Consider the following 14467-nt stretch of genomic DNA (forward strand, 5'->3'; position numbering starts at 1 on the left):
TGAATGTATATGGTGTATTTCAGTGACGGTGAAATTGGAGCGATTCGAACACGCTCATGGAACTCTTTGTTAAGAGATCTTTCAATTATGAACTCCTGTCTATTCAGGATTATTCTTAGATTTTCATAGGTGAGGGTTGGCTCAACAGTGTCGACTCAATAAGCTTCCCATTTTAGGGGTAAGACCGGGTAGATAGCTGGGGACATAGAGTGCAAGATGAAATTCACTCCTACCCGTTATTAGAGATAGTAGAGGGGTTGTTTCCTTAAGTGTTGACTTTGGGTCTTGAACAAGGGGTCTCACCCTCTCATTGGCCCGAGAGAGACTCAGATTGATGATTGGATCACAAACCAATTGTTTATTAGAGGATCAGTGGGACTTAAGGAACAAGAGGTTAACTTACTAATTATGATTATATCGAGTGGACACAATATATCTACAGTAAGGGGAGTGCAACCATTGGGCTTTAGTGGAGTGACCCAGTAGTTAACGAATGGTGGTTAATTAGGTTAAAGAGTTCAGTCGGTTAATCTCGGATCGTTAAAGCCCATGATCTATAGGTCTATTAGGTTCCCTTACTAGCTCACAAACGGAATAAACCTTAGAATAACATGATGAGTGAATTTGAAACATTCAAATTCGAATTAAGGGAATTAGTAATTATATGTGATATAATTACACGTAGGGGTGTTCAAAAAATCCGATGATTCGAAAAAACCGATCAACCCAACCCAATCCACATGGTTTGAGTTGGGTTATCAACTCATTTGGGTTGGGTTGGGTTCAAATAAATGAAAATTTTATGGGTTGGGTTGGTTCAAGGGTTCACCTAATATAACCCAAACCAACCCAAATCAAACCGAATTTATTATTACCTTTAAAATATGTTTTTTTTATTACTTATAACATAATTATTTATACATATATTGATTTTAATTTTATTTAATTTCAATATTTTTTTAATAATTTATTCTTCAACAACTCTTAAGAGTAGTTTCTTTGCATTTTAGAAAGAAAATTTTTACTATTTAAATTGAAATTGAGTTGTTAATCTTAATTCAATATATGAAAATAATTAAATAAGTTTTTTACATATTTACATTGTACTTCTTTTTAGAATAAAATTTTAAACAAATGACCCAATTAACCCGAACCAACCCAATCCAAATATTTCATGGTTGGGTTGTGTTGGGTTCATTTTTTAATAAGGGTTATTTGGGTTGAAGAAATTTATAACCCGAACAATTGGGTTGGGTCTAAAAAGTCTTTCAACCCAACCCAACCCATGAACACCCCTAATTGCACGTTTAATTTGTAATTAAACGAATTTGGAGAATCAAATAATATTTAATTTTGATTTAAATATTAATTACATGAATAGGGATTCATGGTTGTGGAATTGGTGTTTGATTAATTTGATATTTGATATTAAATTAATTAAATTATTATTTTTATTTGAAAAATTAATTAATTGAATTATTTTTTGTAAAATTAATAAAATTTCAGTTTAATTAAAGAACTAAAAACTGAAATTTGGTTTTAATTTTGAAAAGAACTTGAAAATTAAAACATGAAAATGGATTTTTGAAAAATCCACTAAAAATGGGGTTTTCCCACTTCATGAACACCTAGCTCCCACTCAAAATCCACCTAAATTGGAGAAGTAGGTGGTGTCTTCATTTGATGAAGGCTCTCAGCATGCTGAAGGTGAATAAAACTCACAAGATTGAGCTGGGTATTGGGCATGCAAAAGTTGAGATTTCTGAATTTTAGAGATTGAAGAAGAAGTTCTTCAAGCTTCTGTAGAAAGTTCTTTCTCCTTTCAAATTTCTCCCTAAATTCAGCTCATTTTGAGTCCCACAACTCAATCGAAGGTCTAAGAAAATAGTAGGGAAGATCTATTGGCGGTCTACACCTTGTAGCTGAGGAGATTACAGTTGATTTCATGGATTGAAGTCTTCAAAGGTGAGTTATTATGAAACCATCATGATATTCTATGAACATGCTGATTTTGATGCTAAAATTAATGAATTAGAGTGTTTAATGATCCTACATTCTTCCGCTGTATGCTTACCACTCCCAACAACATGGAATCTGATTTTTAGACTAATAAGAATTCGAGGAAATCCACATCAGGATCAGTGTTCACTCTTAACGGAGGAGCAGTAGTCTGAAGGAACACCCAGCAGGGGTGTGTTGCTGGCTCCACTATGGAGGCTGAGTACGTAGCGGCCTGTAAAGCTGCTAAGGAAGCTGTGTGGCTCAGGAAATACCTGACTGATTTAGAAGTAGTTCCAAACATGTCTAAGCCTATCATCCTTTATTGTGATAATAGTTACTGTAACTAATTCCTGAGAGCCTAAGAGTCACAAGTGTGTGAAACACATAGAGCAGAAGTATCATCCCATTCGATAGATTGTGCATTGGGGGACGTGATCGTCACATAGATAGCTTCAGAGCACAATGTTATTGATCCATTTACAAAGGCCCTTACGGCTAAGGTGTTTGAGGGTCACATGCAGAGTATGGGTCTTTGGAACAGGCCACATCTAGGGCAAGGGGGAGATTTTGTACTGGATGCGTATTATGCCTTAGTTTACTGTTTTGTGTACTTGTATATTAGTATGACTTTTATGATGTACACCCCACTAGCTTTAGGACAAGTGCGAGATTTTTGGGGCTGATGTACTAAATCTCGTTGGTCCTATAGTAATTCTAATATACAAATGATTTATTTATTTAGTAAAATATGAGATGTTTTATTCAAAATTTAGTAGCATTAACCCAAAAACCAATAAACTAACATCCAAAGGTATCTTTTGTAGCTTAAACATGTATGTAGGGACATACAAGTGGATCATGTTTAAGTTATAACCTAAATGATCTGTAGTAGATGGATAAGGTTAGATATTTTATCCTTGTGACACTACGAATACGGCCACTTTGTAGATGTTACAATTGTTATAAAGTGCTACAAATGATTTAACCTTGATCATTCATGTAAAGACATGTGAGCAGGGTTATTCTATACAAAGGTGTTTGTATAAGATCGGACCACGAAATGATTAGTCTCATTATATAACACCTTTGATAATAGAGATTTATATTTCACCAGAATGACCATAGATGACATGACCTGGATCCTGAATGAGTTGTGAACTCCTACCTATCGGTCTTTAGTGGAGTTACCAGCAATTAATGGATGTTGAATAATTTAATTAAAAGAGTTTAATTAATTATTCATGTACCATTGGAGCTTCAATCTACAGGTCCATAAGGTGCCCTCTGTAGCTCAATAGGAATTATCGAGAATTAACTTTGGATTAATTTGAATTGTTCAAATTAATTGAGAGAATTAGTTATATATGATATAACTAATTTAAATAATTATATGTGATATAATTAATATAATATATTTGATACATTATAATATAAAGTTTATTTGAAAGGAAATAAATATTTGAATATGATTCAAATATTAATTATATGGATAATATTCATATAATAAATTTAGTATAAATGTTATTTATATTAAATACCGTGATTAATTGCGAAAAATTACTATAGGTTATATTGTATTTGATATAATATAAAAACTACAGGTTATATGTTATATATGATGTAACATATAGTTGTATATATATATAATAAGTTAGTTATTATATATATATATATATATATATATATAATTTAAATTAAATTAAATTTATTTTTTTAAATTAAAGGGAGGGAAATAACTTCCGTCCCCTTAATTTTCTCCCAGTGCAATGTGTGTGATGGGTAGTTTTTTACGAGATCTTCATCTTCTTCTTTGGTTTTTTTGACAGAGAAGAGAGACTCAATGTAGAAGGAGATCTCTCTGTAATTTTTCCCTAGACACTCTTCCTCTCTAAAATCTCAATCCCTCTTCCCAAAATAAACAAAGCCCACACCTCCTAGATTTCTCATCCTTAAGGAGAATACAGAAGGCTCCGCTTGGTGGTGTCCCTTTGGTTTGCTGTGTTTTTGGAGATAGAAATTCATTGGAGGTTCATGACCTTTTTGGAGAGGAATTATGCGAAGAAATGTTCTTCAAGGATATGTTTTCTTGAAACCCTAACCCATTTTTCTCCTTTTTCTTAGCATGCTGTAAAACTATGTTAATGCATAATTTGGTTCTGTAAATTTCAATTCTATGTAAAATTAAAAATTGGGAACGATCCCCGCTTCCATTGCGGAACTTCACCGTTCCTTTATATATATATATATATATATTGTGATATATAAAATCGTTTATTTTATATAAACGATGATGATTTTTGTATTTAGATTTTTTGTTTTGTGATATATTGGTTTTTGTATTTAGATTTCTTGTTTTATGATATATACGGTTATATACATATGTTCTATGTTGAACATCAAGTTCATCCATGATTTATATTCTATGGTAGATATTTTTTGTTGATGTTCAACTACTTTGAATTTATGATATATGAAGTTGTTTTGCGTGGCTGGTCGTTGTAGGTTGTTTGGAGTGAGGTTGGGAGGTCTTGATGCTTGAGGGCTATCTTGCGAAGTAGAGATAGATTCAAGCATATAGTTCGTTTGTTGATCGGCGATGGACAGTCTTGTTTTGTTTGGTGGGATCCTTGGCTGCCGGAGGGGCGCGATTTTGGATTCATACGGGTCTACGGTGGTTCATGATGCAATAAGTAGTTTGGAAGCACGGTTGTCGGAGTTCATGGATGGTGAGGGAGGTTAGAGGTGGCCTACTGATAACTTGTAGAAATACAAATTATTTATGTTGCCTTATCTAGATATTGCGGCCAAAAGAGAAGGAATATGCATTAATTGTATGAAAATTAGCTCAAAAATACAATAGTTATGAATTAACGCAATTACACCTACTAACATCATTAAGATGGTAGAAGAGGATATTTTTACTCTATTTTGCAGGAAACCAAGTCACCATTTACGATCAAGGCTCAACGAGAAACTGAACAACGCATCTCTGTTACATTGCGCCCGTCAATCAACAATGAAGAGACGATTAACGCAATGACGGCGTAATGCGACAGTCGATCCCGAGCTGAATTTCAACCACATGCGGTAATAAAAACAACACCGCATGCGAGCAACTGATCGAAAGATACAAATGAGCAACGCAAAGGCGGAGGATTGCGACACGTGTACAACTAACCGTTGTGCATATTTGACGGTCTGATTACATAACAGAAGGAATATTATTCCTCCATCTTTGGAATTTCCATAACAAGAAGTGGGGTCCACAGCCAAGAGTCAAAGATTTTCACCTATAAATCCCCCTATAGAATTCACAGAAGATATACTTGATACGGGTATAATTGATACGAGGGCTAATTGTTGCTAAATTACTGAGAGAGAGGCTGAGTTGAGTACTGATCGGAAGAAATCCGGGAAGAAAAGAGACAAGGCCGAGAGGTGAGTCTCAGTGCGAATTGCTAGATCCCCGCCGCAAAGCTCTGTGCTTTAAGTCCCTACTACCAGTTGAGCAAGCCTAAGAAGGAAGCTCATCCTTCCGCACAATCCATCCACACCAACAAGCAAATCTTCATCCAGATCGGCGTTAAGACGTTGGCGCTCATTTGTATTTGTTTCTAACTCTATTTTCATCAAGTGTATTTCACCTTCTTAATCTCTTCATTCATAAATCATGTATCAGACCCTGAATAGAAATATTGAATGTCTCGATCGATTTCATATCCCCTTCTCTGTCTATTTCCGTTCCTCCGTTTATCGCTTTCTTCATAAAGTCTTCTTAATCCCTTGGTAATTAATATGAATTAAACAAGTAACTTACTTTGTACTAAAGAAATAAGAACGTTTAGCTAAAGCATGCTAGACGACATCTTCACCTGTGAGAGCAGAAGTGAAGATGTCATTCTGATTTGTCGAGAGAAGGTTAGAAGAATGCGTTAACTAAAGCAAGAAGTACTTCCAGAGATGGAAGCACGTTTGTCCCTGTTTCACCACAGAGAGGTGGGAGCGCTGCCGATCATCGAGAGGTGTACACCAAGGGAAAAGCGGAATCGTACTTATACCTTTAGCGCAATTAGGAAACTTGCGATGTTTGTATTAATTATCTTTTCTGTTTCTACTTCGTACATAAGACTTGTCATCGCATTACAAGATCTTTGTATAATCTTCACAGCCAGCCTTGACCTCAATATCTTGTATCATGAAACCTGTATCTTGTATCATCTTAGCTTAGATTTACTTTAACGCAATTTATTTTATTATCGCATCTTCACCACTTTACTTTACTTTGCGCATGTTTATATTCTTGTACACAAAAACTTTTATTAATTGAAAACCCCTGGTCGCATGTATCACAAGTATAACGCAATAACCTCAAACAGTCCCTGTGTTCGACCTCGAATCACACCGAGAAACTTGCAGTGAAATTATACTTGGTTTCAATGCAAGGAAACTTGTGACAACGCACAGCATACTACAAGAACATTGTTAATTAACGCATATCTAGAAGTAATATCACATGGATTTGAACCTTACATCATATGCATCCATGCGTTGTGTGACATAAGATCAATTTCTAAGTAACACCTACAGTGTCTTGGGAGCTGCTTGAGATCTGGGGTCTTATCCAAGCAGTGGAGCCTAGAGTGAGGAGGGAGGATTATTGTGTTTGGGTGTCGGATGCTAGTGGTTGCTTTTCTATTACTAGTGCTTGGAAGAGTATGCATCCTCGTCGTCCTAGGGTGTCTTGGGCTGGTATTTTGTGGGCGGGGCGGTGGGAGGGGGGGTATATTTTGCATCACTCCTTCTATGCGTGGTTAGTGGTGAGGGACAGGTTGGGTACGCGAGATTGATTGAGGAGTTGGGGTGTGGTGTTACAGGGGGTGTCTTTTGTGTGGGGGAGGTGTGGAGTCGCGGGATCATTTATTTTTTGAGTGTGGGTTTGGTAGAGAAGTGTAGTCTAGTGTGTTGCGTCAGTTGGGTTTGACACATCGGGTGACTGGTTGGGATGTAGAGTTGAGTTGGTTGTGCCGAGTGGGGTTGGGTAAGGGGGTGGGTAGTAAGTTGTTCCGTGTTTTCTGGTGCTGCATAGAGGTCGACCGAGGTCGGTGTCTACTCTGGTTCACCTTATGGTCTCTACGGTTCCTGTCCGTGCTACTTCCTGGCGGGTTGACCTTCTTGGTCTTATCTAGTGTGTGTACCCATTTTTTCTTTTTGAACTTCACGATGTTCTCTGTTTTGCTGTAGCCTCTAGTTTATGGGGTTTTGGGTTCTTTTCTCTGTCTTTATCCCTGGTGGTTTGCTTGTTTACGTTTTTGTGTTGGTTTTGTTATGGTCTTATCCTGTTGGCTTTGTTTTGGTTTCGTTGCCCTGCTTGTGCTTTGTTGCTTTGATGCCTTGATCGGTTGTGGGATCCCCTTGTTGTATAATAATATCACCTATTCTAAAAAAAAATGTTAAAAATCATACTAAATGCATTTTCTCTCTCCATAATAAATACAATTTCTCTCTCCATCATTAAAAAAAGCTTGGTAAATAGGGAAATTTATATAAAAATCGAAAATAGGAACATATTTCAACCATGTTCCATTTTAGTAATTACAACATTAAATTTTAACTATACTTAAAAAATAACTACAATTATTATAACAGACAAAATATCGTTCACTTAAATAATTACATTTTCTTTTCAGGATATTGTGTTTATAAATAGTGTATTTTTTAAAAGCTGATTAGAAAACAATCTAGTTTAACAACTTGTTCTGATTTAGGAAGCTTATATTTGAATGCAGATTTAGAAATTTAATTTAATTTTAGATTGGTTTAAAGTTTATCACTTTAATCGTTCATTTATCCTGTTTCAAAATAATTAAGTTTAAAATATATTAAATTATACCAAACATTCTTGGTGGTTAATTTCAATTATGTACTTAATCTTTTAAACGTTTCATTTTAATTATTCTTTTGTTTTCTTTTTCCCTATATGGAATAAGAGAATCAAAATTTCAAGATCTATTTCAATTAAGCTATATTCATTTGGGCAGTTTCGTTTTAATTTTAAATCTCGAGATTGATAATATAAAAGTATTCTTTTTAAATATATAAATACCATATATATACATATATTAGGATACGGATTGACACAACTAATGTGTAAAAATTAAGACTAACCTGACACTATTTCAACCACTTTTGAAACTGAGATTTAGATAAAAATTAAAATTTCTTTGAAAGATCAGTTGCTTGATTTGAAATTTTAAAGTGCATATTTAATTTGATTATACATACATACACATATATAGATACATATATATCTATACACACATACATAAGTTAAAGAATAAAAACATTGATTTAGAAGTTTGAACCCAATGTAAATTATTTTACGTTTCATCATTCACTTTTGTACAAATTACAAAAACCACCCTTAAAATATGAGGGTAGTTACAATTACACTCCCAAACTTGCAATGGTAAAAATTAGACCACTAAATTTCTACAAAATTTAAAATTAGACTTTTTTTTACTACAATAATCATGGAAATTAAACTCACAAATAATAAAATTTGAACTTTCAAACTTATACAAATATTATAATTTATACAATTATATAAGTTTGAAGATCCAATTTGACCAAATTTTAACACAATAACCCAATAATTGTATTGCAAAGTCACATATTTAAAAGGTTGAAATACTACTTTGGTCTATGTAATGTTGATTTTAATTCATTTTAGTCTCTATATTTTCAATTTTGGTTCATCTTGATCCATATACTTTCAAAAAATTCATTTTGGTCCTTGTAATTTCAAATAGTGACCATTATGATCTCTTCATTTTCATTTTTACTTTATTTTTAAATGATCAAAATGACCACTTTTTGAAAGTTTAGGAACTAAGATGAACAAAAAGTTAAAAATACGAAGACCAAAATTAACATTTTAAAAGTATATAAACCAAAATATACGTGAACCACAGTCAAAAGTACAAGAACCAAAATAATATTTAAATCTATTTAAATTATATATTATTTATAAATTAAACTTTTTAATCCATAAAATTTAAGTTTAATTATAATAAGAAAATGGAAGAAAGATAAAAAAGAATAGTTAACAGAATAAAATAAAATAAAAATTATTGTCATTTGATTAAAAAAAACTAAGCATTGAAATTACAATCGTGAAGGATTTATAAGCAAATTATGAATAAATAACTACTTTTCCAGGAAGGGGCATGCAGACTTGTAAGATATTTGATATAGAATAAATAAATTTAAGATCAAATTAATGCCTACTCAGATGACTTCCTCTTCCTGCTTAGAAAGGATGCTTTCTGGAATCTAGGCCCACCCATTCTCCATTTCTTGAAGGCTGTCATAGAGGATTGAGCTGCTTCATACACTGCACAAAATGGATTATATTGAAGTGAGTTTGAAGAGAAGCACAAAACATGGAAACAAGAGACACCCAAAAAAAACATCCAACAAATATCTCACTTTTGGTTTCTTCATTTGACAGAAGTGTCAAATATTTAGAACTTGCAGCAAATACTGCAGTGTGAGCCTTGGTAAGAACTTCCTTGTACCTACTCTTGAACGTCGATAAAAGCCATGAACCAATTGTTCTATCCCCAACCCTGATTGATGAAGTTTGTGAAGAGAAGTTAGAATAATCTTCTTTTAAGCCAACGCGAGAATAACTCAACTTTAATTGACTAATAACATGTGGAAGAAAAACGAGAAATATATTCAATCTATCACAGCAATTTGGAAGAGCAGACCCAACAATCCTCATATGTAGTCCAAGGCAACAAGCACTTTTTACAAGATGGTCAGTTTAAAACCTTTGTGCGCATTTATCAATCTACATCTACAATGGAATGAAATTGAGATTGATATTCATTAAGAGGCAAAAATTGTGATGACAACATGCTAGCCAGATTATTATCAAGCCTAAATGCCTTAGTCCTTAGTAGGATGTCCAAACGGCATGCTTAGTTTACAAGTTTAAATAGATCATTTCATTAATCATTTAGACGACAGTAAACAAGTAGTCCTATGGCTAGATAACCTAAATGTTATGTTTAAAAAAGGATATGTTAAATGTCACGCGTTCAGAAGGCTACTTCTGTCAAAGGTGAAAACAAGTCATGCTTATTAGAGTACAAATGTATGTCAAATGGAAGGGCACTTAAACACTTCCAATTTCAAATGCACATAAGCATGACTTCATCTAAATTAGTGGGCAAAGCAGCAATATAAAATTTTCTTCTCATAAAAGAATTATGATAAATGATAAATCCCGACGAGTTGAATCTCAGGATACTTACAGAGGTGCAATCTTGCATCCAAATTCATAGAAGAATGGGCATCTAGATCGTAGATCCACAAATGCAGCATCAGCCTGAATTTCCAGTCGTGTTCTAGTAAGAGAACAAGCGCACTAGTCAACTACAAATTTCATCTTCTTTTTATATATAAGAATAAATGTCATCATCAAAGTCATACTGATTCCTTTACTCATGAAATTCTAATGCAGGAGGTTTCCACTAGTAATGAAGTCGTGAGTACATGAAAAAGTTGAGCCACAGAAAGATTCGGAAATGGGAAAACTACACCCAAAAAAAGAAGCTTTTCTTTGGTCATCAGCTTTTACGGAGCAAGTGCGAGCATTCTAAAGGAGATTCTATAAACTAAATCTCAAAAAGTTTGGAATACTACAATTTCATGGCCATGACAGATCATCAGGACAGTAACAAGGAGAAATGACTATTACTTTTGTTTTAATTAATGAAACTGGAAGGTAAGGCCATTACCATCATTTGTCTCCCATGTAAATGTAATTCAAGAGCATGCCACAAGAGTATTTATCAAAATAAAAGTAATAACACCATTAACTTTAAAATGACCTCATCAAATCTTACTAATTCCTGTACTCTTTGGACTTCGGTTCAGAAGTCTATGCTCATAAATAATTAGCAGATGAAAAAAAAAAAAAAAAGAAAAAGAAATAACATATCACACATAAATAATGAAACAATCACAAAATTAGAGGAAAAGTAATAAAAACCAACGTCTTTGCAGGTCAGCTAATAGGGAGTAAGTGGGGACATTGTAAATAAAACCCGCTTTCTCCTAAGCTCCCCGAAAATCTAGTACACCACAAGTTTACTGAAATTATTGGTTGTAGAGCTTGAATGTAATAGCTATCGCTACCTTTGGTTAAAACAGGAAGGCAAGGCCATAACCGCCACTTGTCTAAGATGCAGCTCTTGTGCAAGCCAGAAGGGTAGCTCTACTTTGGATCCAGATTCAACCTGAAATTACACCAAATAAGAAAACATAAGTTTGTTATTCAGCATCCAAGACATATCTCCTACTAATCTCTGGAACTCACAGAATCTGTTTCAGAACTGGGATCAATTCCAACTCCATTAACTGCCTTTTGGAACACAACTGAGACAAGCTGTCAAGGGGGCACACAAAGACTCAATATTGAGATTGCAAGTTCATAAACCTTATCAGGTAAAAGGAAAAGATATTGACCTCTTCCTCTGCCAGAATGTCATCAAGATCATAATAACTCGTCATTTCTGAGGGCATTCAACACGTTACTCCAATGTTCAATACCTCTGCAAGAGATCTACTCAAATTTCCAAATTGATATATTTTAAACTGTCACCATTTACTTTTACGGTAAATATTTAGTTGGAACTGCCAGAAATGTAATGGCAGTGAACCATCAAACTATTGAGGAAATCCAAGAATGTTTTCTCTGAAAAAATAAAATAAAATAAAATAAAAATTAAAAAAAACTAAAAATAAATTAGGATCCTATTTGATAACCATTTGATTTTTAAAAATCAAGCTCATGAATACTACTTCCACATATAAGTTCCTTTGTTTTGTTATCAACTTTCTACAAATGTTTCAAAATCCATGTCAAGTTTTGAAAAAAAAAAAATGTAGTTCATAAAAACTTGTTGTGTCTTTGGAATTTTACTAAGAATGCAAATGTTACCTTAAGAAAGAGACCCATTCTAAAAAATTGTGAGAAAAGAAACACAAATTTCAAAAACCAAATGGTAAGGGTGTAACATATTGTATTTTCCAATACATCTATCATAACAACTCACACCATTCAGCAAAGAAATTCATTATTAACGATTTCTAAGATAAACTATCAGATCCTAACATTTAAAAATAATTAAATAATTTTTTAAAAAAATCTTACAATGCCTTGTGCCAACTACCAGAACACAGAACACCAAATTTCACTTCTTTTAGAACTAAAAACTAATCCTTCATATGAAAATTTGGGAAAAGCATAAATGAGTACAAAAATATTCAATAAGCAATTCCCATGTCAAATTTTGAAATTCATTTTCATTCGAGACATTTGAAAACCAAAGAAAAAAATCCTTGTAAAAGTTCCCGTTAAAAATTTTGTTACAAACAGTGCTTTCAAAGCGAAAGTCTTTCAATTAAATAAGCTTTCATAAACCAAACATTTCAAACTTAAACTTTGAAAACCAAACGTTTCGCAACTAAAACTTCCAAAGAAACTTAAAAATTCTCAATAAAACAAAACATTAAAATAGACATTCAATGGAACAAGACTTTAAATTTAATAAATCAAAACTTGACAGAACTTTCAATCAATCAATACTTTATTTTGGAGAGCTTTTAATCAATCAATTGTTTCATTTAAAATAGTGGAAAGCATAATTGGAGTGGCTCCAAACAGATGTGGTCACCCGCCAGTAACACCAATCCTTCATTTATTCATCCATTCAATCAAATATGTCGATTAGAAATCGACTAGAGCATTCAATACGTGAATCTTCATTCCAAAGGAATGTCAAACCACTATAAAGTGTCTTCCTACAAATAAGTTTCAATCAAATCATTTAACATCAACTCCAAACTTGGCTGCTACAAAGTAAGCATACAATCCTAAAACAAAATTTGGCATATCCAGATAGCCCCGATCAAATATATCAAGAATATTTTCATAAACATTTTGAAACATAACATATAATTTCAAATAACAATTTCAATAAGGATTCATCAAACCAACCCTTCAAACTTTTCACTACTTTTCATACGTATCAAAACCAAAACAAAACATTTTTATTTCAAATTATCCAAAATGGCGAACATGCTTTCAACTAGCAAAACACTTTAAGGAAAACAAAATAATTTCAATGAATTTTAAATCATACAAAACATACTTTCAAACATTTTTCAAACCACAATAGTCAAAAGACTAAAAACATAATTAAACCAAAATGTATATTTTGGAAAGGATGTGTGGACTACTTACTTTGATCAACAACCTATCATTCTCAATCCAAAAATTCAATTCCTTGAAGAGACACCAACTTTCTAGAAGTCTAAACAATAAAGACAAGGCTTAGAGGCTAAAACTCAGTTCGAAAACTTCAATTGAAACTGAGAGAGTATCCCGGATACTCTTATGCAAAATCAACCGTTTCAAATTAGTCACAACAACAAAGAAAAAACTTCCACAGGTTAAAGACTCCAATATACTTTATAAAGTTCGAGAGGGTTCAAAGTGCATTAAGATTTATTGAACCTTAATCTAATATTTCGAAATTGAGCGCCCGCACCACAAAAGACTTATTAGAATTCCAAGGACTTATAATCTAATTCAAACACTTAAATCAAATTCGGAAGGAGATTAGAACAAATATACTCATTGAATCTTACCACAAGCGGCTCCAATCTTTGTTGGTTGGAGTGTCCAAACTTTGCAGATCGGAACCTTATGTACTGTGGGTACTTCGATTTGAGGCCAAACGAAGTGTGGGTCAATGCCGGAGTTCGACAAAAAGGAGAGAGAAACGCTGCTGCGAACTACTGGAACGCCGTCAATCGTTGCTGCACATTCGTCGGGTACTCGTGCCGCCGTGGGTCCCCGCCGGAAGAAAGATAATCACAGTAAACGACGCGTGAGCCACAAAACGCTGGAGGAAACCCGTCGTCGCGGGATGGTTCGTCGTCTCCGAAGGAGAATCTTGTCGAAAAAGGAGAAATCCTGCCGCTCGCGCGCGTCGCGTTGTTTTGGGTTTATTGCGCGGGAAATTTGATTGTTTCACCCAAAATTTTGGGCTCAAATGAAAATAGGGCCCGTTTCCAAAATTAAAGTTATATTCTTTTGCCGATGTCAGCAGCTGTAGAAAGTTATGCTTTTACCCTTATGTTGCGCGGTGGTCTGAGCAGTCACCGTCGCCGGAGAAAACAGTTATTTTAATTTTGGAGTGAAACTTGAACCTAAACTCAAAAGGGGTTGAAAGCCATATTTATCATTGGACTATCTCCTGGTATTGACACTATTTTATTATATATATATATATTATATATATAGAGCATCAAGTTGAAAGAATGACCCATTTATGTCAATACAAAATCCATTGGTGGGTATGAGATCTACACTTTTGATCTTGATTTT

General features: G+C 33.8%; 1 protein-coding gene across 3 annotated transcripts; it reads right to left on the reverse strand.

Moving 5' to 3' along the window:
- Positions 1–9117: 9117 nt before the first annotated feature.
- Positions 9118–14130, reverse strand: LOC120076097 (DNA replication complex GINS protein PSF3-like). Of its 3 annotated transcripts, none has more exons than XM_039029873.2 (7): positions 13726–14130; positions 11539–11624; positions 11390–11458; positions 11209–11309; positions 10323–10415; positions 9490–9629; positions 9118–9394 (listed from the first exon to the last, which is right to left on the reverse strand). In XM_039029873.2, the coding sequence occupies exons 2-7, from the start codon at positions 11593–11595 to the stop codon at positions 9285–9287; spliced, it is 570 nt and encodes a 189-aa protein (XP_038885801.1). In that variant the 5' UTR covers positions 11596–11624; positions 13726–14130; the 3' UTR covers positions 9118–9284. The 3 variants fall into 3 exon arrangements, with proteins under 3 accessions (XP_038885801.1, XP_038885802.1, XP_090168781.1); XM_039029874.2 differs by having other exon boundaries at positions 11539–11635; positions 13726–14071; XM_090312655.1 differs by having other exon boundaries at positions 11539–11767; positions 13726–14053.
- Positions 14131–14467: the final 337 nt, after the last annotated feature.

This window comes from Benincasa hispida, chromosome 4 (assembly GCF_027475165.1).
Source record: "Benincasa hispida cultivar pf3 chromosome 4, pf3_genome.v1.1, whole genome shotgun sequence".
Lineage (NCBI taxonomy): Eukaryota > Viridiplantae > Streptophyta > Magnoliopsida > Cucurbitales > Cucurbitaceae > Benincasa > Benincasa hispida.

Excerpts from the sequence above, each read along its gene's own strand:
- LOC120076097 (XM_039029873.2), bottom strand. The coding sequence starts at position 11,595 with ATGCCCTCAGAAATGACGAGTTATTATGATCTTGATGACATTCTGGCA. Across the intron at positions 11,310-11,389 it reads CCAGTTCTGAAACAGATTCT|GTTGAATCTGGATCCAAAGT; the intron begins GTGAGTTCCAGA and ends GTGTAATTTCAG. Across the intron at positions 10,416-11,208 it reads CCTTCCTGTTTTAACCAAAG|AACACGACTGGAAATTCAGG; the intron begins GTAGCGATAGCT and ends TTCTCTTACTAG.